The 27,439-nt window shown below is 43.5% G+C and overlaps 2 protein-coding genes across 6 annotated transcripts in view; one reads left to right on the forward strand and one right to left on the reverse strand.

Moving 5' to 3' along the window:
• Positions 1-6,227: 6,227 nt before the first annotated feature.
• On the reverse strand, positions 6,228-23,561 carry LOC126988443 (gastrula zinc finger protein XlCGF7.1-like). 5 transcript variants are annotated; one of them, XM_050846567.1, is made up of 3 exons: positions 23,500-23,561; positions 9,310-9,986; positions 6,228-9,090 (listed from the first exon to the last, which is right to left on the reverse strand). In XM_050846567.1, exon 3 carries the CDS (start codon positions 8,309-8,311, stop codon positions 7,397-7,399), a length of 915 nt encoding a protein of 304 aa, XP_050702524.1. In that variant the 5' UTR covers positions 8,312-9,090; positions 9,310-9,986; positions 23,500-23,561; the 3' UTR covers positions 6,228-7,396. The 5 variants fall into 5 exon arrangements, with proteins under 5 accessions (XP_050702524.1, XP_050702525.1, XP_050702520.1 ...); XM_050846568.1 differs by lacking the exon at positions 23,500-23,561 and adding an exon at positions 16,146-16,165; XM_050846563.1 differs by lacking the exon at positions 23,500-23,561 and adding an exon at positions 13,731-14,420 and having other exon boundaries at positions 9,310-9,435.
• The window catches only part of LOC126988444 (DENN domain-containing protein 1C-like), a 68,228-nt gene continuing 61,388 nt past the window's right edge, over positions 20,600-27,439 (forward strand). The window contains exon 1 of the mRNA XM_050846570.1: positions 20,600-20,755. Coding sequence (XP_050702527.1) covers positions 20,739-20,755 — 17 coding nt within the window. The 5' untranslated portion in view covers positions 20,600-20,738. The remainder of the gene's footprint in view (positions 20,756-27,439) is intronic.

Raw genomic sequence — 27,439 nt, forward strand, 5'->3', positions numbered from 1 at the left:
CCCTCGTACTATTTGAGGGACGACTGTATCAATACTTATTTCACTTATATACATATGTCATTATATTGTTATGCCGGACGTGTTACTTGGGTTCCGTGTCGCCGTCAGGAGACTCCGTGGGAGGGAGATATGTAAACACCTTGCACAGCTTCTGTAGTTTAATATTCTTCCTTAGTAGTACACTTCACTCTGACTCTTCACTGGCCACTAGCTTACTATGACTGGGACTGACTCCTCTCGCCCTCTTCTCATATATATATATATATATATATATATATATATATATATATATATATATATATATATATATATATATATATATATATATATATATATACCGAACAGTACAGTCTAGAATGTTACAGTATATATTAGATTATACAAGAACATGCCGCGAGCCCCGCGGGGCGCGGGCGAGGCCTTGCTCCCGCCCCTCTACTCCCGGAGCCTTCCAGAGGCCCATAGACCCCGGGGGAAGCTTCCAGCACAACAATATTTTATAATTAGTCTTTACTTAGTGCAATCAACACGCCAATTCCACCAGCGGCTTAATAGTTTTAGTGGTAAGAGTAATTACGCAAATATGTATTATGCTGGCGTGTTGGCACTTGTGGGGTTCCCTTCTCGTGGAACCCGTCTAGGTAAGGTGTCTAGGTAAGATATGCAGAATACCTGCTTTGGGTGCATCAGTGTCGCATTTGACGAAATTTATCAAAAACATTTGGGTGCCAGGCATCTCGGCAGAAAGTGAACCTCCTTTGTTTTCAGTGCGTTTGCGACATTGGCTTCCGTCCAGTAGTGTTTCCCTCCAATTTGTGCCGTGATTTAAACCCCCCAAAATAGATGATACATAAACTGATCACAAATGCTTCGATATATATTATGAAATGGCTTGTGTTAGTAATGATTTTTTCTCATTTTTCTCGCTTAGAGGGACCAATTAGACACATGATCCCCGCTGCTATCGGATTAAACGCCATCACCTTTGACCTGCCCACACGCCTGGTAGGGGCAGGCGTCCACCCAAGGTCTTAGTTCATCTAACACAACAACCAGGAGTCACTGGAGAGCGGAGTACAATATATGCTGGGAGCAGAAGCTGGTGACCTCACTGAGACACAAACACCTGGCCTTCCTTGTGTTGGGGGGAGGGGGTTGCCGAGATGCCCGATGCCCAAATGTTTTCGATGAATTTCATCGAAGGTGATACTGATACACCCATGGCAGGTAGTTGCCAAATATTGTAATGTAAATAGAATCTTTTTAAAAGCCCATTTTTGCTTGATTTTGCAGGGTTTTCATGGAAGAATTATTTTGGATACGGAGAGGCTGCCACAGCTACATTAATTATTATTAGCAATAGTGTCACTCATTATTAACAATAGTGTCATTTACAGTGAAGTGTAATTGATACAAGCCCCACAGAAACACAGGTAATTCATGATAATAGAAAGAATAGCTCAAGCTTCATGACCCAATACCTGCTGGTTGGCAAGTGAATATACCTCATTGGGGGTTTGGGGCTACTTCTATGGGATACAAAGTAGATAAAAACCTTATACTATTAAATGTAGACCAAAACTGTGAAGCAGAAATCACATGGGAAAGCAGAGGTTTTCAAAGTGCAATAGACTTCATAATAGTGAACCAAAGCATGTATGGCAAATTCATTAACCCCTTGAAAACAGATTTCCTACCAGAAGACCTCCCCAAGCTACGGGAATGGAACAAAAAGTGGCTGCTACAATTCACTGAAGAAAAATGTAAAGTCCTGCACCTTGGGAGGGGATATCCAGCACACCAATGCCACATAGGAAACACTCCACAATCCACCACAGAGGCAGAGAAGGACTTGGGACTATATGTTACCAAGCTACCAGTGAAAGGCAAATCCGTGCCTATCGCAGTGGATGGGTTAACATAATAGATGAAAAGAAAGAAAAATATGACCTTTCAGAACACAACTTACTAATAGCGTATTTTGATATATGGACTCAGAATAAAGAAAATGGATATAGTGACGAAAAGAAAGTGATCACATACCAAAAAATAGTTACTCAACCATCTAAAAGGAGCTACTCGCTACGTATTATATCAGCCATCAAGAAGTTCGAGTGCTACCTGTCTCCAAATCCAGCACCCCTCAAAGTGTTCACCGACCACAACCCCCTCACCTTCCATGGGGGCTTCGTGGTGCAATGGTTAGCACACTCGGCTCACAATTGAGAGAGCCTGTGTTTGATTCCCGGGCGGAGTGGAAAAATTTGGGCGGCTTTTCCGATACCTTATGCCCCTGTCCACCCAGCAGTGAATGGGTACCAGGTATTAATCGGGGGTTGTGTCCCGTCTCCTGGGGTCTGTTCCCTTCTCCTATAATTCCTTCCCCTTCTGTCTCTCTCCGACATATGACCACAGATGTTGCGCCAACTAAACAAAACTTTCCAACTTTTTCCTGTCTCCTGGGGTCTGTTCCCATCTCCTATAATTCCTTCCCCTTCTGTCTCTCCGACATATGACCACAGATGTTGCGCCAACTAAACAAAACTTTCCAACTTTTTCCTGTCTCCTGGGGTCTGTTCCCATCTCCTATAATTCCTTCCCCTTCTGTCTCTCTCCGGCATATGACCACAGATGTAGCGCCAACTAAACAAAACTTTCCCACTTTTTCCTGTCTCCTGGGGTCTGTTCCCTTCTCCTATAATTCCTTCCCCCTCCTGTCTCTCTCTGGCATATGACCACAGATGTTGCGCTGACTAAACCAAACTTTCCAACTTTTTCCTGTCTCCTTGGGTCTGTTCCCTTCTCCTATAATTCCTTCCCCCTCCTGTCTCTCTCCGGCATATGACCACAGATGTTGCGCTGACTAAACCAAACTTTCCAACTTTTTCCCCTCACCTTCCTGGACTGGAACAAATTCTCCAACCAACGACTGCTGAGATGGTCCTTATTCCTCCAACCATTCAACCTCCAGCTGCATCACATCAAGGGCTCCGACAACGTCATTGCCGATGCCCTCAGTCGTCCCCCTCCATCCGTCATGACACCACCACTTCCCTGATGTGTTGTCTTTAGGGGGGAGGTGTAACAACCCTCAAGTTGACGCCTTGAAGGGTCGTTCCCGGGTGCTGGTCCCACTTCACCACCACCATCTCCATCATAATAACGAGCCCCAACCATCAGACCTCAACACCTCATTTCCAATGGGGAGGTGGTGGCTGAGTCGACAACGTGACGGCCCCGCGTTTTGGAGGACGCCTTGGGCCGACTATTAGGATCCACCGGGAAGAAGCCTTGGGCCGACCATCAGGATCCACCAGGAAGAAGCCTTGGGCCAACCATCAGGCCCCACCAGGAAGAAGCCTTGGGCCAACCATCAGGATCCACCAGGAAGAAGCCTTGGGCCAACCATCAGGCCCCACCGGGAAGAAGCCTACCGGCGCAAAAGGCCGTGACGTAAAAAAAAAAAAATAAATAAATAAATAGAAAAAAATAACACTGTGAAAATATTCATAATGAAGTAGTAATGGCCTAGTTGGTATGCTGCCTGGCTTCTACTCGGGAGGCTCGGGTTCAATTCCCGGCACTCAGTGGTGTTCATTACGGATAACCTCAATTCCAGCTACTGTGTTGACCACAACGCTTCGACACCTCAATGAAGCAAGCCGGGCTTCATCAGAGGATATATAAGGACTCTGCCGCCAGTGGGAAACCAGTCGTCTCAACCGGCTGTTAAGTGTGACCTCTCACGGTATTTACTTCACCCGGCGACATCAACTCCTTGGCGGTGAAATACACGGACTGATATACCGAGGAGGATACATTGCTCATTTAGGATACATGCTCATTTAGGATACAATGCTCATTTAGGATACAATGCTCATTTAGGATACATTGCTCATTTAGGATACATTGCTCATTTAGGATACATTGCTCATTTTAGGATACATTGCTCATTTAGGATACATTGCTCATTTAGGATACATTGCTCATTTAGGATACATTGCTCATTTTAGGATACATTGCTCATTTAGGATACATTGCTCATTTAGGATACATTGCTCATTTAGGATACATTGCTCATTTAGGATACATTGCTCATTTTAGGATACATTGCTCATTTAGGATACATTGCTCATTTTAGGATACATTGCTCATTTAGGATACATTGCTCATTTTAGGATACATTGCTCATTTTAGGATACATTGCTCATTTAGGATACATTGCTCATTTTAGGATACATTGCTCATTTAGGATACATTGCTCATTTAGGATACATTGCTCATTTAGGATACATTGCTCATTTAGGATACATTGCTCATTTAGGATACATTGCTCATTTAGGATACATTGCTCATTTAGGATACATTGCTCATTTAGGATACATTGCTCATTTAGGATACATTGCTCATTTAGGATACATTGCTCATTTAGGATACATTGCTCATTTTAGGATACATTGCTCATTTAGGATACATTGCTCATTTTAGGATACATTGCTCATTTAGGATACATTGCTCATTTAGGATACATTGCTCATTTAGGATACATTGCTCATTTTAGGATACATTGCTCATTTAGGATACATTGCTCATTTAGGATACATTGCTCATTTAGGATACATTGCTCATTTAGGATACATTGCTCATTTAGGATACATTGCTCATTTTAGGATACATTGCTCATTTAGGATACATTGCTCATTTAGGATACATGCTCATTTAGGATACATTGCTCATTTAGGATACATTGCTCATTTAGAATACATTGCTCATTTTAGGATACATTGCTCATTTAGGATACATTGCTCATTTAGAATACATTGCTCATTTTAGGATACATTGCTCATTTAGGATACATTGCTCATTTAGGATACATTGCTCATTTAGGATACATTGCTCATTTTAGGATACATTGCTCATTTAGGATACATTGCTCATTTAGGATACATTGCTCATTTAGAATACATTGCTCATTTAGGATACATTGCTCATTTAGGATACATGCTCATTTAGGATACATTGCTCATTTAGGATACATGCTCATTTAGGATACATTGCTCATTTAGGATACATGCTCATTTAGGATACATTGCTCATTTAGGATACATTGCTCATTTAGGATACATTGCTCATTTAGGATACAATGCTCATTTAGGATACATTGCTCATTTAGGATACATTGCTCATTTAGGATACATTGCTCATTTAGGATACATTGCTCATTTTAGATACATTGCCTTTTTTACTTTTTTCATGTTCCTTTCTTCTTTACCCTGTCACTAAGGGTTAATAACTTATTATACCTTGGGCTATATTTTTGCTTGTTTCCTATTAAAAATAAGTATAATGTAAGTATAAGCGTTTAATATAACTATTGTTTTACTTTAGACTTGTTATTCACCAAAAGCTGTCACCCCTTCTTTCGGTGACATAACAATATATATATATATATATATATATATATATATATATATATATATATATATATATATATATATATATATATATATATATATTGGGGAGGCGGTGGCTGAGTGGTTAGCGTGACGGACCTGCGTTCAGGAGCTTCAGGAGGGACGCGGGTTTGAATCCTGGTTTTTCAGTCACCGCCGAGTGACCTAAGACTACCCACATGCTGGCCTGAAGACCACCCATCAACCCAGGCTCTAGATAACCTCTCCAAAGAGAGGCTCAAAGATGAGTTCCGGGGGGCAGCATGAGCCAACACAAGATGGCGCCACTATAAACACTAGCCTGCGCCAGAATGGGCTGGGCCGACCATCAGGCCCCATCGGGAAGAAGCCTTGGGCTGACCATCAGGCCCCACCGGGAAGAAGCCTTGAGCTGACCATCAGGCCCATATATATCTATATCTATATCTATATATATATATATATATATATATATATCTATCTATCTATCTATCTATATATCTATAAATATATATATATATATATATATATATATATATATATATATATATATATATATATATATATATATATATATATATATATATATATATATAAAACTACCCCTGAAAAGGCCTAGGAAAGGTATGGCAAATGTGTGTACTTGGGTGACAAAATATTTAGTAATATGGCCCATAAAGTCATGCATGGCAATGTAAGCAGGTTGTTAGTCAGATTGGCTGCTCTGCTGACTGGCTTTAACCCATAGCCAATGGTACTTGTTTCATTGAATCCTGCACCCTACAGGCTAATTTAGTTGGAGCCAAACTCTAAGTCATTTTTTTCTTAGCCGAGTTAGTCCAGTACTATCACTCCAGTGAGGTTTATTTTGGTATCTTTAGATATGACTTACCTTGAACTTGGCTATGATTGGTGTTGCCTTACTGGGGGCAGATGAGGTGGGTATAAGGGTGAGGGGCATCAGTAGTATTTCTGGATGTTTCTTGATACCCAGATACTTCTGGATGCAAGAAGATATGGTGAGGATCAATAACAAAGTCTGATTTCAGCTCAGTGCAATTTATTCAGTTGTTTTGGAGACAAAAGTGTTACAGTTTGATGTGTTTCCATAGACTCTGACGTTTTGACTCGAGTATCCCGGCTGCTGGCAAAAGACTAAACTGACAGAAGGGCGTTAGCAACAACTGCAATTTATCCCAAGAATAAAAGCAGCACACATAACACATTTTTGCTACATTCACTGAAATATCCCAGCAGGAAATGGCTTATATAATTACACCCAAAGCCATGGCCAAGGCTGCTTAAGTTATATAGCTACACCCATACTCAAAGGGTCAGAGGGAAATGGAAGTGGAGTGTTCGACTATAATTCCCATGATACCTTAAAATAATGATGATTGGATGAAGAACAAGGATAATTTTAACCCGGTAGCAGCGACGGGCCAAATTTGTGGCTTTACCGTGTGGCAGCGATGGGCCAAATTTGTGGCTTTACCGTGTAGCAGCGACGGGCCAAATTTGTGGCTTTACCGTGTGGCAGCGATGGGCCAAATTTGTGGCTTTACCGTGTAGCAGCGACGGGCCAAATTTGTGGCTTTACCGTGTGGCAGCGACGGGCCAAATTTGTGGCTTTACCGTGTAGCAGCGACGGGCCAGATTTGTGCCATGATATAAAACCCCCAAAACAGATGATACACAATCTGATCACAAATGCTTTGATATATATTATGAAATGGTTTGTGTGAGGGGTGATTTTTTCTCATTTTTCTCGCTTGGAGGGACCATTAAGAAACATGATCCCCGCTGCTGCCACCACCGGGTTAGTGCAGTAGTAAAAATTCAAAGGCTTCACTAAAGAAAAATAATAAAAGGAAAATTAATATGAATAATGGACTATTTTATTTTCTGATGTGTGTGCCAGACACTGCCCTCCACCACCACCACACAGCAGCACAACACAACACCTAAGGAAAGTGGATCTTCATGTGTCTGGCAATATCTCCCTTCTTCTTGAAATATTTCCCACAAACATCACACTTTAACTCTTTCAGGCCAGAGTGGCTGAAGGCATGCCTGTTCAAATGAGTCTTATAAATGAACCTTTTGCCACACTCTAAGCATTCATGAGGTCTTTCACTGTGTGTTGACAGGGTGTGTGCTTTGAGGTCACGCTTAAGATTGAATCGCTTCCCACAAACTCCACACCCATAATTTCTTTCATCAATGTGTACAAGGATGTGTTCTCTGAGGTTACACCGTAGAGTGAATAGTCTCCCACAAACATCACATTCATGCTTTCTCTCATCATTGTGTGTAACACTGTGTGTCCGGAGGTTAGTCTTAGACCTGAATGTTTTGCCACATTCACGGCACTCGTGGGGTTTTTCACCAGTGTGTGTAAGAGTGTGTATGTTCAAGCTGTTACTCATAGTGAACCCTTTGCCACACTCCTGGCATTTGTAAGGTCTTTCTCCAGTGTGTGTGAGGATGTGTTTGTTGAGGCCATCCTTCCTACTGAATCTTTTGCCACATTCATGACATTCGTAAGGTCTTTCACCAGTGTGTGTAAGGGTGTGTGAGTTGAGGATACGCTTTGTGCTGAACTTTCTGCCACACTCTTGGCATTTGTGAGGTCTTTCTCCAGTGTGTGTAAGGGTGTGGGTCTTGAGGGTACTCTTCTGAGTAAACTTTCTGCCACACTCTTGGCATTCATGAGGTTTTACACCAGTGTGTGTAAGGATGTGTTGCTTGAGATTACACTTCATGCTGAACTTTTTGCCACATTCTTGGCATTCATGAGGTCTTTCCTTAGTGTCTGTAAGGATGTGTAAATTAAGGCTACTCTCCATATTGAACCTTTGGCTACACATGGTATTCATGAGATCCTTCACTGGAGTGAAGAATCAAGGTGGACCTAAGAATCGATATAAAGCAAAACAGGTATTCACCTCTGAACTAACTTGAAATTCAACACTCACATAGACCACATCAGTGCCACAGCCAACAGAACACTGGGGCTCCTGAGGAGGAATCTACATAACTACACACCTGACATCAAACACATAGTGTATGACACGCTTGTGAGACCAACACTGGAATACTGCTCCACGGTGTGGGATCCTTACACACACAGAAACATTGATAGGTTAGAACAAATCAACAGCAAGGCGGGCAGGTTCATTACAAACAATTACACTCAAACGCCTGGGGTGCCTTTGAAAGAGGGAGTCTTGGGCGCCCAGACCACCCGGAACCCACTATCAAACGCTTTTGTGCGCCTCCCAATTAAAATAAACAAAGTCTCGTCTTTGCAATGGTAACAGCGTCTCACTCACAGCAAAATGGCGTCCGCTGATCTTCCTGGCGATGTTCACCATGCATCATTAGCTGTCCTGGCCGACGAACTCCTTACAACAGAAGATGAGAAGGAAGCTGCAGTGGTTATGGTGGAACAGAGAGGTGAAATACAATGGAAGCACTTTTATGTGTTTGTTTGGGCCGCCATATTTGCTGATGACGTCATCACAGCACGGAGGCGCTCCACCTCCCAAAGCCGGGAAGCAGCAGACGTGCTGAGATGGCAACTCCTACCACTGCATCACGTGTTTGAGAGCACCCGGGACATTCCAGGCGTCCAGATTCCCTCTCAAATGCAGCCCTGGAATCACAACACAGATCAAACAGATAAACATGAAACCTCTTCACATACACAGACAAGCACACAGACTTACACTTATGTACAAGATCACAAACACTCACATTGACAATGACCCACATACATACTTACACAGCGCACAGTCAACGTACTTGTAACACAGCCATAAATACCAAACATATTTGACACTGATGCATACAAGCACTCATACTTTCCACGCACCATACGTGACTGGAACAGCCTCCACCACCACCACAAACAGCTCCAGATCCAGGTCAAAAGAAGAAGTGCATGGGTGTACTAGTTGAGGTCATCCTTCCCAGGGAGTCTTTTCCCTCACTCTTGGCACTAATGAACATAAGAACACAAGGAGATTGCAAGATGCCGAATGGCCTACACAAGGTAGCTCCAGATCCCCCCCACTACCACCTGTCATCCTCATCCATGTAGCTATCAAGTCTACTCTTAAAACAAGCTATCGTCCCTGCACTCACGATGTGATTGCTGAGTCTATTCCATTCCCCCACCACCCTATTACTAAACCAATGCTTGCCTATATCTCTCCTAAATCTATACTTTTCTAATTTAAATCCATTACTGCGTGTTCTATCCTGCTGGCTAATTCTCAGTACTTTACTTATATCGCCTTTGTTGTAACCCTTGACCCATTTGAATACTTCTATCAGATCTCCCCGCACTCTTCGTCGTTCTAGCGAATGTAAGTTGAGATGTTTCAGCCTATCTTGATATGGGAGGTTCCTCAGCCCCTGAATCATCTTGGTCATCCTCCTCTGAACTGATTCTAGCAAGTTGATGTCCATTCTGTAGTGTGGGCACCAAAACTGGACAGCATAATCTAAGTGTGGCCTAACTAATGCTAAATAGAGTCTGAGGATGACCTCTGCACTCCTGTTGGTTACCGTCCTGTTAATGAAGCCTAATACCCTGTTAGCCCTATTCCTTGCACTAATACATTGCTTCCTAAGTTTTAGGTCAGAGTTCACTAACACTCCCAGATCCCTTTCACACTCAGACCTGCCTATCGCTGTGGAGTCTAAATTATACCCGTGTAATGGGTTGCGTGTTCCTACACTAAGTACGCTACACTTGGTGATGTTAAAATTCATCTGCCATTTCTCTGACCAAGCTGACAGTTTGTTGAGATCCTCCTGCAGTGCTCTAGCAATGGGTACAAGGCTATATCTAGAGAACTTACAGTAAAATTCTAGTGTTTGCCCATACTCCCCCCTCACCCCCAAAACAAGCTTGGGGACCTGTGGGAATGTGGGGTTTTGGGTGGGGGACATGAAATCCATTGCAATCGCGTTTTTTTGTGTGTGTGTGGGATGGGGGACAAAAATTACCTAGATCTAGGGATTTTTTCCTCCCACCGTCACTAAAATGAGTGTTTGCGACGAATTTAGTGTTTCCCATACGGAAACCACGCATTCTCACTGGATCTCCAAGCTTGTTTTGGGAGAGAAGCGTAGTGAACCCACCAAACGATGCTCACCTCACCGGTCTGGCGTGGTGCCGGAGGCCTTCTGCGTTCACATAAACCGCCTACACCACACTCATGCCCTCTCTCTAGCACCAATGCCAGCAGGTTGTCACCTCATCGCAAGGTTTCTGTCCTGCTATAGTAGCGTCCGTGGCACCAAACATAGTGTATCTTCATTGTTTATCACTGACATAAGCAAAACCACTGACTAGCCGTGATCCGTCCAACGCCCCGCCTTAAACAGTACTGCGGATTCGAGAGCAAGTGCAGGCTCTCGAACTTCCTGCCCAAGCTGTTTGAACACGTGAATCCTGACTGACCACATTTTGAATCTGCTTCACGGGTTCGTATTCCCAGTATACAAGGTGATTGTGGATATTGACTCCGCGCTTCCAGAATACAATAATACGCCTCCATTTATCGTAGTTAAAAAACAAAATACATGTCCCTCCACCATAATATGAAGGCAGCGCCAGTAGTGGATCCAGATCTATCCCCTTCCCCCAACGATCTTGGGGGACCCGTGGGAAGTCGGGTATTTGGGTGGGGGAGCATATTTAAACTACTCCAACCGAACATTACGACCTAACAGCTAACTGAGGGACATTGAAAGAGGTGTTTATGTCCCCTTCTTCAATGTTAGCTATTGCATTACTAACGACACCAAGATGGATTAAGATGACCACCAGACCCGTCCTCCTCCTAAGAAGCTTCGTCACTAACCTGCTTCACGTGTTCGTGCGTGGCACCAAACCTGCTTCACGCGTTGGTACGTGCTACCAGTGAGTGAATACATAGTCGTGCATGATGGTTGTAAGATTCTTATGACGTAAATTACTTGGTAACGTTTAGATGCTTCATCATGTCCTTAATACTGTAATGGGGGGCTTCACCCCCATTGAACCCCTCTTTGGTATGGAAAGAGTGAAATTGCGTGGTTTCCGTACGTTGTAGAAAAATCCCGGGGTTAAACTAGCTAACAACTGCTTCTAATATACCGAAAAAATAGCATGCAGAGTGCATAGGCTACTTCTTTTGCTTCACATTTGCAAAGGTTTTAGTTCCCGGTCGTACCAATTTACTGCGTAAACGGATTGATTATGTGGGGGTGCCTGGAAAATTTCTAAGTCCAATGTTGTTGTTTGACACGAGGGCTTCCTGGCCAGACTGAGCCTCATAGCTGCCTCAAGTGACACTACACCACAGAAACTAGTTCCTAAGTCAGTAATGTCAAGAACGCACACGGATCATTATGATTTCGGACATAAAACGGTTCCTACGTTTTCTTCTGTATATTAAAGCAAATAATGGCGCAAGTATTTGTATTTTATAATTTTAAACGATTACATTCACGATGTATTACTACGCGAGGTGTTTGCGCAGCCAGTGCCACGTAGGCTAGCTGGCTGCCAGTCTTCCTCGGGCCGCCCGCCATCATGGATGGACCGACACTCGATCACTCACTCACTTAAAATATCATTCTACTTCACCTCAGTAAGTGTTAATTGAGTATTTAACCTCTTTATTGGTATGCATGTAGTTTGACAAAAGGACTGATTACTATCCAAAAACCGAGTCGAATAGTAACATGGGCGTGTGACATATGCGCTTTGTGAATAGCGGTCGCATGAAGCTTGTCACGTGTCAGAAACCAACCGGATAGTGTTCAGCACGCGTACTCATAGTTTAAGTAAAATGGAGGCCAGGGTGATACGTAGCAATATCGGTAGGTCACTCCCGGGTCAGCTGACAGCAGTTGACAGCTGTCACAAATCTGTCATTTTTGTTCCCCAAATTACTCGGTAACAATGATCTAGCATCAACTTAAAAGAAGTGGATGGGTTAACCGTCAGTACTGTACCATATGTAATTATAAAACATGACATTTACCAAATTACTCGACTACTGATTGGGGCGGCGGCGGTGGGCGGGTGGGGGATCTACTACGCTGACCATCCAATTACACGCTCAACACTCGTCAACATACCCGCCTCTGGTAGCTGCTTGGTTATATTGGAATCGATTATAAGAGTATACGTTAGGGACTTTCCTTACTTTAGAGACGGAATTTTCCCTATTTTGGGGATTTTTGTAGGGACATTTTGAAAATCCATTTTTCAGTGATTTGGCCGTCCACCACCAAAACCACTGTTCCCTACAGGGATTAATCGAGTGCATCATACATGTGAGTGGGGTCTAGGGGGCGAAGCCCCCCAGTTAGCCGCCAGGTCACAAAGTTCGGTTCTAGTACTTTAAGAGGGAGGGTCCAGGGTGGGCACAGCCCCCCTTGGTTAGCAGGGGGGTCGAGGTTAGGTTATGTAAAGTTCGGTGAGGGTAATGTAAATATGCTCACCCACCTTAAAGAACCAATTTCAAGTGCATCATACATGTGGGGGGTTAGCGACGGTACGCTTGGTTAGCGATGGTACGGTTGGTTAGCGACGTTACGTTTGGTTAGCGACGGTACACTTGGTTAGCGACGGTACACTTGGTTAGCGACGGTATGCTTGGTTAGCGATTAGCCCACGCATGTGAGACCAGGTCCACCACGCGTGGTTATTTTTTTTTACAACACGCAGCCCAACGGCTGCCGTGCTGAGGGCTGGGTATAGCCCGGGCCTGTTCAGCCCAAGCCCCGGATAAGCTTGAGTCATGGCTCGGAGCTGTTTTGGGGTGGTTAGCGATGCTACGCTGGGTTGCGATTAGCCCACGCATGTGAGAGTGTACGTTAGGGATTTTCCTTAATTTCAAGAACAGGGAACTTTCCCTAATTTAGGGATTTTTCTAGGGATATTTTGGAAGCCCATTTTTCAGTGATTTTGGCTTCCCCCCCAACAACCCCGGTTCCCCACAGTTCCCCAGGCTTGTCTTGGGGGGTTGGGGGGCTGGGGTGGTGGAGGGGGAGAAGTAGACGTTCCCTAGTTTTACCAATCCCGGAATGTACGAAATTTCCCTACATTAAGTAATTTTAAGGAGTTTCCCCACATTTAGAGTATTTTTCAACCCCCCATAACTCAAAAACTGTGCATTTGCGACGCACTTCATGTTTACCACCACATTCCCCGCAGTCTCAATGGCCCCCTAGCCAATTTGGGTTGCGAGGGGTGAGTGTGGGCAAACACTAGAATAATACCGAACTTACTCTGTCTCCGATCTTCTCACACCCAAACTTTCCCTTTCCTCTGGCGGGAGGTGCCAGCGGCGAGGTGGTGGTGGTGGTGGTGGTCGCCCCTGATCCTCACTGCACTGACACTCTGCTCCTGCTGGCCCCGCCCTGGTGCCTCCGCTGCTTCTGCTGATGCGAGGAGTCAGCAGGGTCCAGTCCAGTCCAGTAGTAGGCGTGGGATTGCCTTCGTAATGGCTCCCACTAATGTCTTATTCTTCTTAATTCTTGATTGGCGCTGTTGTCTTTTAGTTTTGTTCAGTATTCTTTTTCTTGTTCCATATAGTTGTGATATAGTTCCTTTCCGTCTTCAACTTCTTCCAGAGTTAATGGTTGAAACACTACTAGTATATCGGCTATTAATTAAGGACAATTTACCGTTTCACCCAACCAACGATTTTCTGACGCGGTGAGTTCTGGTGTGGAGGGAGTACGGGGCTATAGTGTTTCAGGGGGTCCTGCGAGAGGTCTCCGGGGCATTGTGTCTTCCCCTGGGGTGTTTTATGGGGTGGTCAGGCTGTGGGTGTGGGCCAGCGTTGCCAGATTATCGTATTCACCACATCGTCTTTATTTCTTTTAAGCCTCAAACTCTCGTACCTACACAAATAACGATAGAAAATTGAAGTTAGCGTTAAAGCTCCTATTTATTGATGTTTGTTTGTTTGTTTTTGCATTCGTTATTGGTCAGAAGCTACGAAAATGCAATGAGGTGAGTACGATAATTTGGCAACACTGGTGTGGGCGACTGGGCGTGCGGCCTTGACTCAACCTCAGTCAACCGTTGCCAGAATATCGTACTCAGAGCCTCGTATTTACCGGTTTCTGAGGCGTATCTGTAGCCAAGAAGCACCAATAATTAACCATTTTGACGATAACTATATGTGAAGGCAGTTATTGGGGTCGAGGAGGCAGTTTTGGGGTCAAAAATCGGCACACAGAGGAGGCTGAGTACGACAATCTGGCATCGTTGTAACTCACCTCAATGTAAACAATGGCGTGGCATCGATGAACAAACACGGATCAACCAACGAGTCGAGAATGAAATAAAGATTGATTGATTGATTGATAGTTTATTGTTGCAGGTAAACAACAAGGGAGAAGGGAGGAACATGCCATCCCAACCCCCAGGCAGGACAGAATGTGATTATACATATATATAGGTAGTGGCATCGATGAACAAACACGGATAAACCAACGAGTCGAGAATGAGGTAAAGATTGATTGGTTGATGGAGAGTTTATTGTTGCAGGTAAACAACAAGGGAGAAGGGAGGAACATGCCATCCCAACCTCCAGGCAGGGCAGAATGTGATTATAGTAATACGTACATATGTAGGTAGTGGCATCGATGAACAAACACGGATAAGTCAACGAGTCGAGAACGAGATAAAGATTGATTGATTGATGGATAGTTTATTGTCGCAGGTAAACAACAAGGTAGAAGGGAGGAACATACCATCCCAACCTCCAGGAAGGGCAGAATGTGATTATACAACTATATTTTGTAGGTAGTGGCATCGATGAACAAACACGGATAAGCCAACGAGTCGAGAATGAGATAAAGATTGATTGATTGATGGATAGTTTATTGTCCCAGGTAAACAACAAGGTAGAAGGGAGGAACATGCCATCCCAACCCCCAGGCAGGGCAGAATGTGATTATACAACTATATTTTGTAGGTAGTGGCATCGATGAACAAACACGGATAAACCAACGCGTCGAGAATGAGATAAAGATTGATTGATTGATGGATAGTTTATTGTCGCAGGTAAACAACAAGGGAGAAGGGAGGAACATACCATCCCAACCTCCAGGCAGGGCAGAATGTGATTATACAACTATATTTTGTAGGTAGTGGCATCGATGAACAAACACGGATAAGCTAACGAGTCGAGAATGAGATAAAGATTGATTGATTGATGGATAGTTTATTGTCGCAGGTAAACAACAAGGGAGAAGGGAGGAACATGCCATCCCAACCCCCAGGCAGGGCAGAATGTGATTATACAACTATATTTTGTAGGTAGTGGCATCGATGAACAAACACGGATAAGCCATCGAGTCGAGAATGAGATAAAGATTGATTGATTGATGGATAGTTTATTGTCGCAGGTAAACAACAAGGGAGAAGGGATCATAAGACAATAAAATGTGGGGACGGAGAACATTGCCCAAGCACTAGATGGGAATGAACACAGAGATAGAGTAAATACTAGTCCTTAAAGTAAAATACTGCACAAGACTCGGGTGGGGCACCATGGCTCATGACCTCCCAGTAGTATTTATATATACCCTAGTCTAAGACGCATATTACAAGATCATATAAGGCACTCTTTCTACCGTAGGTGACATTGGTGTCTTGCAAAACATGGAATCAGTTCAGAGGAGGATGACCAAGATGATTCAGGGGCTGAGGAACCTCCCATATCAAGATAGGCTGAAACATCTAAACTTACATTTGCTAGAACAACGAAGAGTGCGGGGAGATCTGATAGAAGTATTCAAATGGGTCAAGGGTTACAACAAAGGCGATATAAGTAAAGTACTGAGAATTAGCCAGCAGGATAGAACTCGCAGTAATGGATTTAAATTAGAAAAGTATAGATTTAGGAGAGATATAGGCAAGTATTGGTTTAGTAATAGGGTGGTGGGGGAATGGAATAGACTCAGCAATCACATAGTTAGTGCAGGGACGATAGCTTGTTTTAAGAGTACGGTAGACTGGATAGCTACATGGACGAGGATGACAGGAATAGACTCAGCAATCACATAGTTAGTGCAGGGACGATAGCTTGTTTTAAGAGTAGACTGGATAGCTATACATGGACGAGGATGACAGGAATAGACTCAGCAATCACATAGTTAGTGCAGGGACGATAGCTTGTTTTAAGAGTAGACTGGATAGCTATACATGGACGAGAATGACAGGAATAGACTCAGCAATCACATAGTTAGTGCAGGGACGATAGCTTGTTTTAAGAGTAGACTGGATAGCTATACATGGACGAGGATGACAGGAATAGACTCAGCAATCACATAGTTAGTGCAGGGACGATAGCTTGTTTTAAGAGTAGACTGGATAGCTGCATGGACGAGGATGACAGGTGGCAGTGAGGTGTGGGTGCAGTAAGGAGACAGGGTACCTAACCTAACCTAACCTAACCTAACCTAACCTAACCCCTGTAACGACGGGCCATATTTTAAAACATTTCTGCGCCCAAGAACACGTTATTTACTAGTCTTTCGTGGGAGTCTAGGGCATTTCCAGGGGTACTTTTATGACCCTGGTGGTAGTCTGAGCCTTCTTCTGTACCGTGAACCTAAAAGAACGCTCATTAGAACACGTAATTTACTAGTCTTTCGTGGGAGTTCAGGGCATTTCCAGGGGTACTACTTTTATGACCCTGGTGGTAGTCTGAGCCTTCTTCTGTACCGTGAACCTAAAAGAACGTTCATTAGAACACGTAATTTACTAGTCTTTCGTGGGAGTCTAGGGCATTTCCAGGGGTACTTTTATGACCCTGGTGGTAGTCTGAGCCTTCTTCTGTACCGTGAACCTAAAAGAACGCTCATTAGAACATGTAATTTACTAGTCTTTCGTGGGAGTTCAGGGCATTTCCAGGGGTACTTTTATGACCCTGGTGGTAGTCTGAGCCTTCTTCTGTACCGTGAACCTAAAAGAACGCTCATTAGAACACGTAATTTACTAGTCTTTCGTGGGAGTCTAGGGCATTTCCAGGGGTACTTTTATGACCCTGGTGGTAGTCTGAGCCTTCTTCTGTACCGTGAACCTAAAAGAACGCTCATTAGAACACGTAATTTACTAGTCTTTCGTGGGAGTCAAGGGCATTTCCAAGGGTACTTTTATGACCCTGGTGGTAGTCTGAGCCTTCTTCTGTACCGTGAACCTAAAAGAACGCTCATTAGAACACGTAATTTACTAGTCTTTCGTGGGAGTCTAGGGCATTTCCAGGGGTACTTTTATGACCCTGGTGGTAGTCTGAGCCTTCTTCTGTACCGTGAACCTAAAAGAACGCTCATTAGAACACGTAATTTACAAGTCTTTCGTGGGAGTTTAGGGCATTTCCAGGGGTACTTTTATGACCCTGGTGGTAGTCTGAGCCTTCTTCTGTACCGTGAACCTAAAAGAACGCTCATTAGAACACGTAATTTACTAGTCTTTCGTGGGAGTTCAGGGCATTTCCAGGGGTACTTTTATGACCCTGGTGGTAGTCTGAGCCTTCTTCTGTACCGTGAACCTAAAAGAACGCTCACTAGAACACGTAATTTACTAGTCTTTCGTGGGAGTTCAGGGCATTTCCAGGGGTACTTTTATGACCCTGGTGGTAGTCTGAGCCTTCTTCTGTACCGTGAACCTAAAAGAACGCTCATTAGAACACGTAATTTACTAGTCTTTCGTGGGAGTTCAGGGCATTTCCAGGGGTACTTTTATGACCCTGGTGGTAGTCTGAGCCTTCTTCTCATCTTCTGTACCGTGAACCTAAAAGAACGCTCATTAGAACATGTAATTTACTAGTCTTTCGTGGGAGTTCAGGGCATTTCCAGGGGTACTTTTATGACCCTGGTGGTAGTATGAGCCTTCTTCTGTACCGTGAACCTAAAAGAACGCTCATTAGAACACGTAATTTACTAGTCTTTCGTGGGAGTCTAGGGCATTTCCAGGGGTACTTTTATGACCCTGGTGGTAGTCTGAGCCTTCTTCTGTACCGTGAACCTAAAAGAACGCTCGTTAGAACACGTAATTTACTAGTCTTTCGTGGGAGTCTAGGGCATTTCCAGGGGTACTTTTATGACCCTGGTGGTAGTCTGAGCCTTCTTCTGTATCGTGAACCTAAAAGAACGCTCATTAGAACATGTAATTTACTAGTCTTTCGTGGGAGTTCAGGGCATTTCCAGGGGTACTTTTATGACCCTGGTGGTAGTCTGAGCCTTCTTCTGTACCGTGAACCTAAAAGAACGCTCATTAGAACACGTAATTTACTAGTCTTTCGTGTGAGTTTAGGGCATTTCCAGGGGTACTTTTATGACCCTGGTGGTAGTCTGAGCCTTCTTCTGTACCGTGAACCTAAAAGAACGCTCATTAGAACATGTAATTTACTAGTCTTTCGTGGGAGTCTAGGGCATTTCCAGGGGTACTTTTATGACCCTGGTGGTAGTCTGAGCCTTCTTCTGTACCGTGAACCTAAAAGAACGCTCATTAGAACACGTAATTTACTAGTCTTTCGTGGGAGTTTAGGGCATTTCCAGGGGTACTTTTATGACCCTGGTGGTAGTCTGAGCCTTCTTCTGTACCGTGAACCTAAAAGAACGCTCATTAGAACACGTAATTTACTAGTCTTTCGTGGGAGTCTAGGGCATTTCCAGGGGTACTTTATGACCCTGGTGGTAGTCTGAGCCTTCTTCTGTACCGTGAACCTAAAAGAACACTTAAGTTTGGGAATATTTGTCAGCGGTGTTACACTCATGAACAGCTAGTATATACCTCCACATAAGGGTAGGCGGTGGCTGAGTGGTTATCGTGCGGGCGACGCATTCACCGCGCCATGGGTTCGAATCCCCACGCTACCACCTGGGATTTTTCAGTCACCGTCGATACTACCCAATGCTGTCCAAGACCACCATCAACCCGGACTCTAGAAGAAACCGTCCAAGGGAATAAAAAGATGAGTTCCGGGGGGCAGCATGAGCCAAGCATAACTGCATGGCGCCACTGTAAAAAATGCCTGCGCGCCCCTGAAGAAAGCTTACCACCGCTATAGGGAGAGGTGAGGGAAAAGGGAGAGAAATTAAGAATGTATTGAGGGTAGGAATTAACAATGGAATATGAAGGGGGGGAGAAGAAAGGTGTTTGTAAGAAATATATCGATTGGGAGAGAGTAAGAAATACAAGGAAGAAGAAGAAGAAGTAAAAGAAGAAGAAGAAGCAGAAAAAAGAAAAAGAAGAGGAAAAACAATAAAATATATTCCCCCAAAAAAGAAGCAGAAGAGAAAAAGAGGAGGAAGAAAGGAGGAAGAAGCTAATTTGATGGAACATGTAGAAAAAATAGACGATTTCAGTCTCAAATAAATATAAACAGATAAGCAAATAAACAAAAATATATATACCCAAGTAGTGAAATCTAAAAACAATCATTAACTTGTGTGTGCATAGTGAATTAATTAACTAACTACATATATATAAGCGCACGTAGAGTGAAGTATTTAATATTAAGTGAGAAAGTTAATTAAGTAAGTATAAGACTTATAAGAGTTAATTAGGCGATATACAATTTAAGTGGAAAGGTCAAAAGAAGAGGAAGAAGAAGAAAAGAAGAAGAAGCAGAAGAAGAAAAGAAGAAGCAGAAGAAGAAAAAGAAGAAAAAGCAGAAGAGGAAGAAAAAGAAGAAAAGAAGAAGAGGAAGAAGCAGAAGAGGAAGAAGCAGAACAGGAAGAAGAAGGAAAAGAAGAAGAAGAACAATTAGCAGAAGAAGAAGAAGAAGAAGAAGATCGAAGAAGAAAACGAAGAAGAGGAAAAATTAAGCAGCAGAAGAAAAGAAGCAGAAGAAGAAGAAAAAGAAGAAGAGGAAGACGAAGAAGCAGAAAAAAATAGAAGAAAAAGCAGAAGAAAAAGCAGAAGAAAAGAAGAAGAGGAAGAAAATGAAGAAAAGAAGAAGGAGAACAAGCAACAACAACAACAACAAAAAAAAAAACCAGAACCAGGAAGAAAAAGCAAAAGAAGAAGAAGAAGAAAAAGCAGAAGAAAAAAAAAGAAGAGAAAAGAGAAGAACCAACAATCAAAAACAGAAGAACCAGAACAGGAAGAAGAAGCAAAACAAGAAAGAAAGAAAAAACCCGCAAAATAAGAACAAAAAGCAATAAAAAGAAGGAACCGTCCCAGGGTGAAGACGGTCCGTAGTGCCGCAGGAAGATAAACATAGAGGACCTTACGAGGGTCATGAGGTCACTGAGGCGCCTTCTACACCAGCAATGGGCTCGAGGCTGAGGTAAAAAAAGGTCACACACTCTCCATTAACACACCACCCACGTCTCCGGATTAAAATAAGGGGCTGAGGACCTTTAATATGGCGGCCAAGGAGGAGAGAGCTGGGTACTGGGCGTTGCTGTGTCGAGGAATCGGGACAAATTGTGATTATTTTTTCCTTATTTTTTGTCTTATTTTTCCTATTGGGGGATTGTGGGCGGCGTGGTGAGGTGTGGGCGTGCGTGGGCGTGTGTGTGGTGTGGGCGTGTGTGTGTTGAAATGGTGGTAATTGGTTGGTGAGGAAATAGGAAGTTCGTAATTAAGGGGTTTGAAGGATTAATTGTACGTGTGTTTAAGGTAATTAAGTGGTTTGAGGGATTAAGTGAACGTGTGGTGAGGTGTGGGCGTGCGTGGGCGTGTGTGTGGTGTGGGCGTGTGTGTGTTGAAATGGTGGTAATTGGTTGGGGAGGAAATAGGAAGTTGGTAATTAATTGTTTTGAGGGATTAAGTGTACGTGTGTAAGGTAATTAAGTGGTTTGAGGGATTAATTGAACGTGTGGGCGTGCGTGGGCGTGGGTGTGGTGTGGGCGTGTGTGTGTTGAAATGGCGGTAATTGGTGAGGAAATAGGAAGTTGGTAATTAGGTGTTTTGAGGGATTAAGTGTACGTGTGTGTGTGTGTGTGTGTTTGTGTGTTTACCTAGTTGTGGTTTATGTTTCTTCTACAGGCTTCCTTTTTCATCTTCCTTCCATGGCCTCTTAATTCTCCTCTATCGCATATTATTAATTCTTCTATATCCACTTTTTCCATACCACTCAGCGCCTTATACCACAATCAGGTCTCTCTTTCTCCCTCCTTCCTTTTTTAATCTTCCTTCCATGGCCTCTTAATTCTCCTGTATCGCATATTATTAGGTCATCTATGTCCACCTTTTCCATACCACTCAGCGCCTTATACCACAATCAGGTCTCTCTTTCTCCCTCCTTTCTTTTTTATCTTCCTTCCACGGCCTCTTAATTCTCCTGTATGACATATTATTAGGTCATCAATGTTCACTTTTTCCATCCCACTCAGCACCCTATACCACAATCAGGTCTCTCTTTCTCCCTCCTTCCTTTTTTAATCTTCCTTCCATGGCCTCTTAATTCTCCTCTATCGCATATTATTAATTCGTCTATGTCCACGTTTTCCATACCACTCAGCGCCTTATACCACAATCAGGTCTCTCTTTCTCCCTCCTTCCTTTTTTAATCTTCCTTCCATGGCCTCTTAATTCTCCTCTATCGCATATTATTAATTCTTCTATATCCACGTTTTCCATACCACTCAGCACCTTATACCACAATCAAGTCTCTCTTTCTCCCTCCTTTCTTTTTTATCTTCCTTCCATGGCCTCTTAATTCTCCTCTATCACATATTATTAGGTCATCTATGTCCACTTCTTCCATCCCACTCAGCACCTTAAACCACAATCAGGTCTCTCTTTCTCCCTCCTTTCTTTTTTATCTTCCTTCCACGGCCTCTTAATTCTCCTCTATCGCATATTATTAGGTCATCTATGTGCACCTTTTCCATACCACTCAGTGCCTTATACCACAATCAGGTCTCTTTCTCCCTCCTTCCTTTTATCTTCCTTCCACGGCCTCTTAATTCTCCTCTATCACATATTATTAGGTCATCTATGTCCATTTTTTCCATACCACTCAGCGCCCTATACCACAATCAGGTCTGTCTTTCTCCCTCCTTCCTTTTTTTATCTTCCTTCCATGGCCTCTTAATTCTCCTGTATCACATATTATTAGGTCATCTATGTCCACTTTTTCCATACCATTCAGCGCCTTATACCACAATCAAGTCTCCTCTCTCCCTCCTTTCTTTTTTATCTTCCTTCCATGGCCTCTTAATTCTCCTGTATCACATATTATTAATTCGTCTATGTCCACGTTTTCCATACCATTCAGCGCCTTATACCACAATCAGGTCTCTCTCTCTCCCTCCTTCCTTTTTTATCTTCCTTCCACGGTCTCTTAATTCTCCTGTATCACATATTATTAATTCGTCTATGTCCACGTTTTCCATACCACTCAGCACCTTAAACCACAATCAGGTCTCTCTTTCTCCCTCCCTTTTCCTTTTATCTTCCTTCCACAGTCTCTTAATTCTCCTGTATCGCATATTATTAATTCTTCTATATCCACTTTTTCCATACCACTCAGCACCTTATACCACAATCAGGTCTCTCTTTCTCCCTCCTTCCTTTTTTAATCTTCCTTCCATGGCCTCTTAATTCTCCTGTATCGCATATTATTAATTCGTCTATGTCCACTTTTTCCATACCACTCAGCGCCTTATACCACAATCAGGTCTCTCTCCCTCCTTCCTTTTTTTATCTTGCTTCCACGGTCTCTTAATTCTCCTGTATCGCATATTATTAGATCTTGAATGTCCACTTTTTCCATACCACTCAGCGCCTTATATACCACAATCAGGTCTCCTCGCTCCCTCCCTTTTCCTTTTTTTAATCTTCCTTCCACGGCCTCTTAATTCTCATCTATCACATATTATTAGGTCATCTATGTCCACGTTTTCCATACCACTCAGCACCTTATACACCACAATCAGGTCTCCTCTCACCCTCCCTCCTTCCTTTGGTAAATATGGAGACTCACCATGCACCTCCAATATTGCCCCGACAAGACTGGTATTTTCCACGGTCTCTCATGCTGTTGTACTTCTCTAGTTTTACCGGAGTGTCAAACATATTTACCAAGATGATTCAGGGGCTGAGGAACCTCCCATATCAAGATAGGCTGAAGCATCTCAACTTACATTTGCTAGAACAACGAAGAGTGCGGGGAGATCTGGTAGAAGTATTCAAATGGGTCAAGGGTTACAACAAAGGCGATATAAGTAAAGTACTGAGAATTAGCCAGCAGGATAGAACACGCAGTAATGGATTTAAATTAGAAAAGTATAGATTTAGGAGAGATATAGGCAAGCATTGGTTTAGTAATAGGGTGGTGGGGGAATGGAATAGACTCAGCAATCACATAGTTAGTGCAGGGACGATAGCTTGTTTTAAGAGTAGACTGGATAGCTACATGGACGAGGATGACAGGAATAGACTCAGCAATCACATAGTTAGTGCAGGGACGATAGCTTGTTTTAAGAGTAGACTGGATAGCTACATGGACGAGGATGACAGGAATAGACTCAGCAATCACATAGTTAGTGCAGGGACGATAGCTTGCTTTAAGAGTAGACTGGATAGCTACATGGACGAGGACGACAGGAATAGACTCAGCAATCACATAGTTAGTGCAGGGATGATAGCTTGCTTTAAGAGTAGACTGGATAGCTACATGGATGAGGATGACAGCTGGTAGTGGGGGGTGAATCTGGAGCTGCCCTGTGTAGGCCTCTTGCAATCTCCCTGTTCTTATGTTCATATACTGCGTCTACAAGTGATGATAAGAAATAATAGATATTACTCCTTCCTTCCATAACCTCTTGACTCTTGTATCCCAGATTATTAGGTCTTTATCCACTTTCTCCCATTCAGCACCCTATACAGCAATCAGGTCTCCACGCTCCCTCCCCTGTTCCAGTGTGGGTGGGTTCAGCTGCTTCGTGGTGCAGTGGTTAGCACTTGCTCACTCTGGAGAGCCGGGTTCATTCAGGCGGTGCAAAATTTGGGCGGCTTTTCCGATACCCTATGCCCCTGTCCACCCAGCAGTGAATGGGTACCAGGTATTAATCAGGGGTTGTGTCATGTCTCCTGGGGTCTGTTCCCTTCTCCTATAATTCCTTTCCCTTCTGTCTCTCTCCGGCATGTGACCACAGATGTTGCGCCGACTAAATGAAACTTTCCAACTTTTTCCTGTCTCCTGGGGTCTGTTCCCTTCTCCTATAATTCCTTCCCCTTCTGTCTCTCCGGCATATGACCACAGATGTTGCGCCGACTAAACCAAACTTTCCAACGTTTTCCTGTCTCCTGGGGTCTGTTCCCTTCTCCTATAATTCCTTCCCCTTCTGTCTCTCTCCGGCATATGACCACAGATGTTGCGCCAACTAAACCAAACTTTTCAACTTTTTCCTGTCTCCTGGGGTCTGTTCCCTTCTCCTATAATTCCTTCCCCTTCTGTCTCTCTCCAGCATATGATCACAGATGTTGCGCCAACTAAACCAAACTTTCCAACTTTTTCCTGTCTCCTGGAGTCTGTTCCCTTCTCCTATAATTCCTTCCCCTTCTGTCTCTCTCCGGCATATGACCACAGATGTTGCGCCGACTAAACCAAACTTTTCAACTTTCAATTTCTCTTCGTGTGTTAAGTCTCTTAGTCCTGGAGCCCGTTTCGTTGCTGCCCTCTGAATCGTCTCTGCTTTCCTTCTATTTGTTTTATTAATTTTTATTTTTTACGTGTATGCCTATAGTGCTGGTAGGCTTGCTTGAGGGGCCTGGATGGTAGTCGACCCCAGCCCGTCATGGCGCAGGCAAGTGTTTATAGTGGCGCCATCTTCTCTTAGATTAATTACTTCATTATGTGTCCTTATATATGAGGCCCTGGGAGCGAAAACGTACAAAGCGCCATTTTTTAAAAAGCGGGAAATCGCGTTTAAAGTTTTGCAGTGTTTAAATTATCATAACTTCATTGGTTTTTAAGGTAGACTTCAATCAAAGACCAAAAGGAAGGTTGAGGTATGTAGAATATTGCCACATACTCAGTTATGAAAAAAAATATTATGCAGTTATCCCTAGAATAGCACGTTTTCCAATAGTTCGATTTCGGTTTTATGTGGATTTTCCTTGAAGATTTTTTTAGGATTTTTTACCTGGTAGCAGCAGGGATCATGTTTCTTAATGGTCCCTCTAAGCGAGAAAAATGAGAAAAAAGCATCACTCACGCAAACCATTTCATAATATATATCAAAGCATTTGTGATCAGTTTATGCATCATCTATTTTGGGGGTTTTTATATCATGGCAAAAATGTGGCCCGTCGCTGCTACACAGTAAAGCCACAAATTTGGCCCGTCGCTGCTACACGGTAAAGCCACAAATTTGGCCCGTCGCTGCTACACGGTAAAGCCACAAATTTGGCCCGTCGCTGCTACACAGTAAAGCCACAAATTTGGCCCGTCGCTGCTACACGGTAAAGCCACAAATTTGGCCCATCGCTGCTACACAGTAAAGCCACAAATTTGGCCCGTCGCTGCTACACGGTATAGCCACAAATTTGGCCTGTCGCTGCTACACGGTAAAGCCACAAATTTGGCCCGTCGCTGCTACACAGTAAAGCCACAAATTTGGCCCATCGCTGCTACTGGGTTAAATTTCCCAACAAGCAGGAAATTTAAAAATCCTTAAAAGATCTTAAATGACAATCCATATAAAACGGAAACCGAGGTACTGGAAACCGTACTATTTGAGGAACGATTTTAGTGACATTGAAAACATTGACAAACACACACTCTTCCAAGCCACAAACACAACACGGAGAGGCCACTCCAGACAAACTCACAAACAGAGGTGCAACACAGCATAGACTCAACACACTTTCACACATGGAATTGTAAATACATGGGGTCATATTGCAAGATATTTCACCACCTAAGAACACATATTTGACAAGGCTTTCGTAGGAGTTGTGGGCATTTCCAGGAGTATAGTTTTATGACCCTGATGGTAGTTTAACCCTTCTTCTGTACCATGAACCTAAAGAAACACATATTTGACAAGGCTTTCGTAGGAGTTGTGGGCATTTCCAGGAGTATAGTTTTATGACCCTGATGGTAGTTTAACCCTTCTTCTGTACCATGAACCTAAAGAAACACATATTTGACAAGGCTTTCGTAGGAGTTGTGGGCATTTCCAGGAGTATAGTTTTATGACCCTGATGGTAGTTTAACCCTTCTTCTGTACCATGAACCTAAAGAAACACATATTTGACAAGGCTTTCGTAGGAGTTGTGGGCATTTCCAGGAGTATAGTTTTATGACCCTGATGGTAGTTTAACCCTTCTTCTGTACCATGAACCCCAAGAAGCACTCATTAGAACCCGACTGACCCCCTCCTTGGCCTTTAGAAATAGCTCATGTGAGAAGCGAAAATGTCTTACGATACAGACCATGGAACTCACTTAGGGGATTGTTCACGAGAGGGTAGCCTAATAATTTTGAGATGCTGACTGCTTATTTCTGGACAAAATATGATGCTGTTTATTATGGAGATACAGGTAACTCTCGATTTACGTGCGTATTGTGTCCTTGAAGAGGTCGCGTAAATCAAAAACAATGTAAATCAAACAAGAGGTAGGTTGGCTCCGCTCAGGCCAGGATTTTTTCCACTGCCAAGGAACGATTACTGTCCTCCTTGAGTAAGTGGGATGGGGCGTGTGGCGTGTGAGGTCCTGGCAGTACAGGTAACTCTGGATTTACGCGAGTATTGTGTCCTTGAAGAGGTCGCGTAACTCAAAAACAATGTAAATCCAACAAGAGGTAGGTTTGTACCTTTATTGCCTACTGTATCGCTCTGACTCCTCTCCCTCTCATGGTTCCTCCTCTGGCTGCCCTTCCCCTCGTGGTAGCACAGCAGCGAGGGTGTTGTTGTTGTTGTTGAGTAGCGTGGCAGCGTGGGTACTGTATTGTTGTTCAAGTGGTAGCGGGAAGAACTGAGCTCAGCTGTGTGGCGTGTGAGTCCAGTTATTG

Source organism: Eriocheir sinensis, chromosome 69 (assembly GCF_024679095.1).
Source record: "Eriocheir sinensis breed Jianghai 21 chromosome 69, ASM2467909v1, whole genome shotgun sequence".
Classification (NCBI taxonomy): domain Eukaryota; kingdom Metazoa; phylum Arthropoda; class Malacostraca; order Decapoda; family Varunidae; genus Eriocheir; species Eriocheir sinensis.

Excerpts from the sequence above, each read along its gene's own strand:
- LOC126988443 (XM_050846567.1), bottom strand. The coding sequence starts at position 8,311 with ATGAATACCATGTGTAGCCAAAGGTTCAATATGGAGAGTAGCCTTAAT.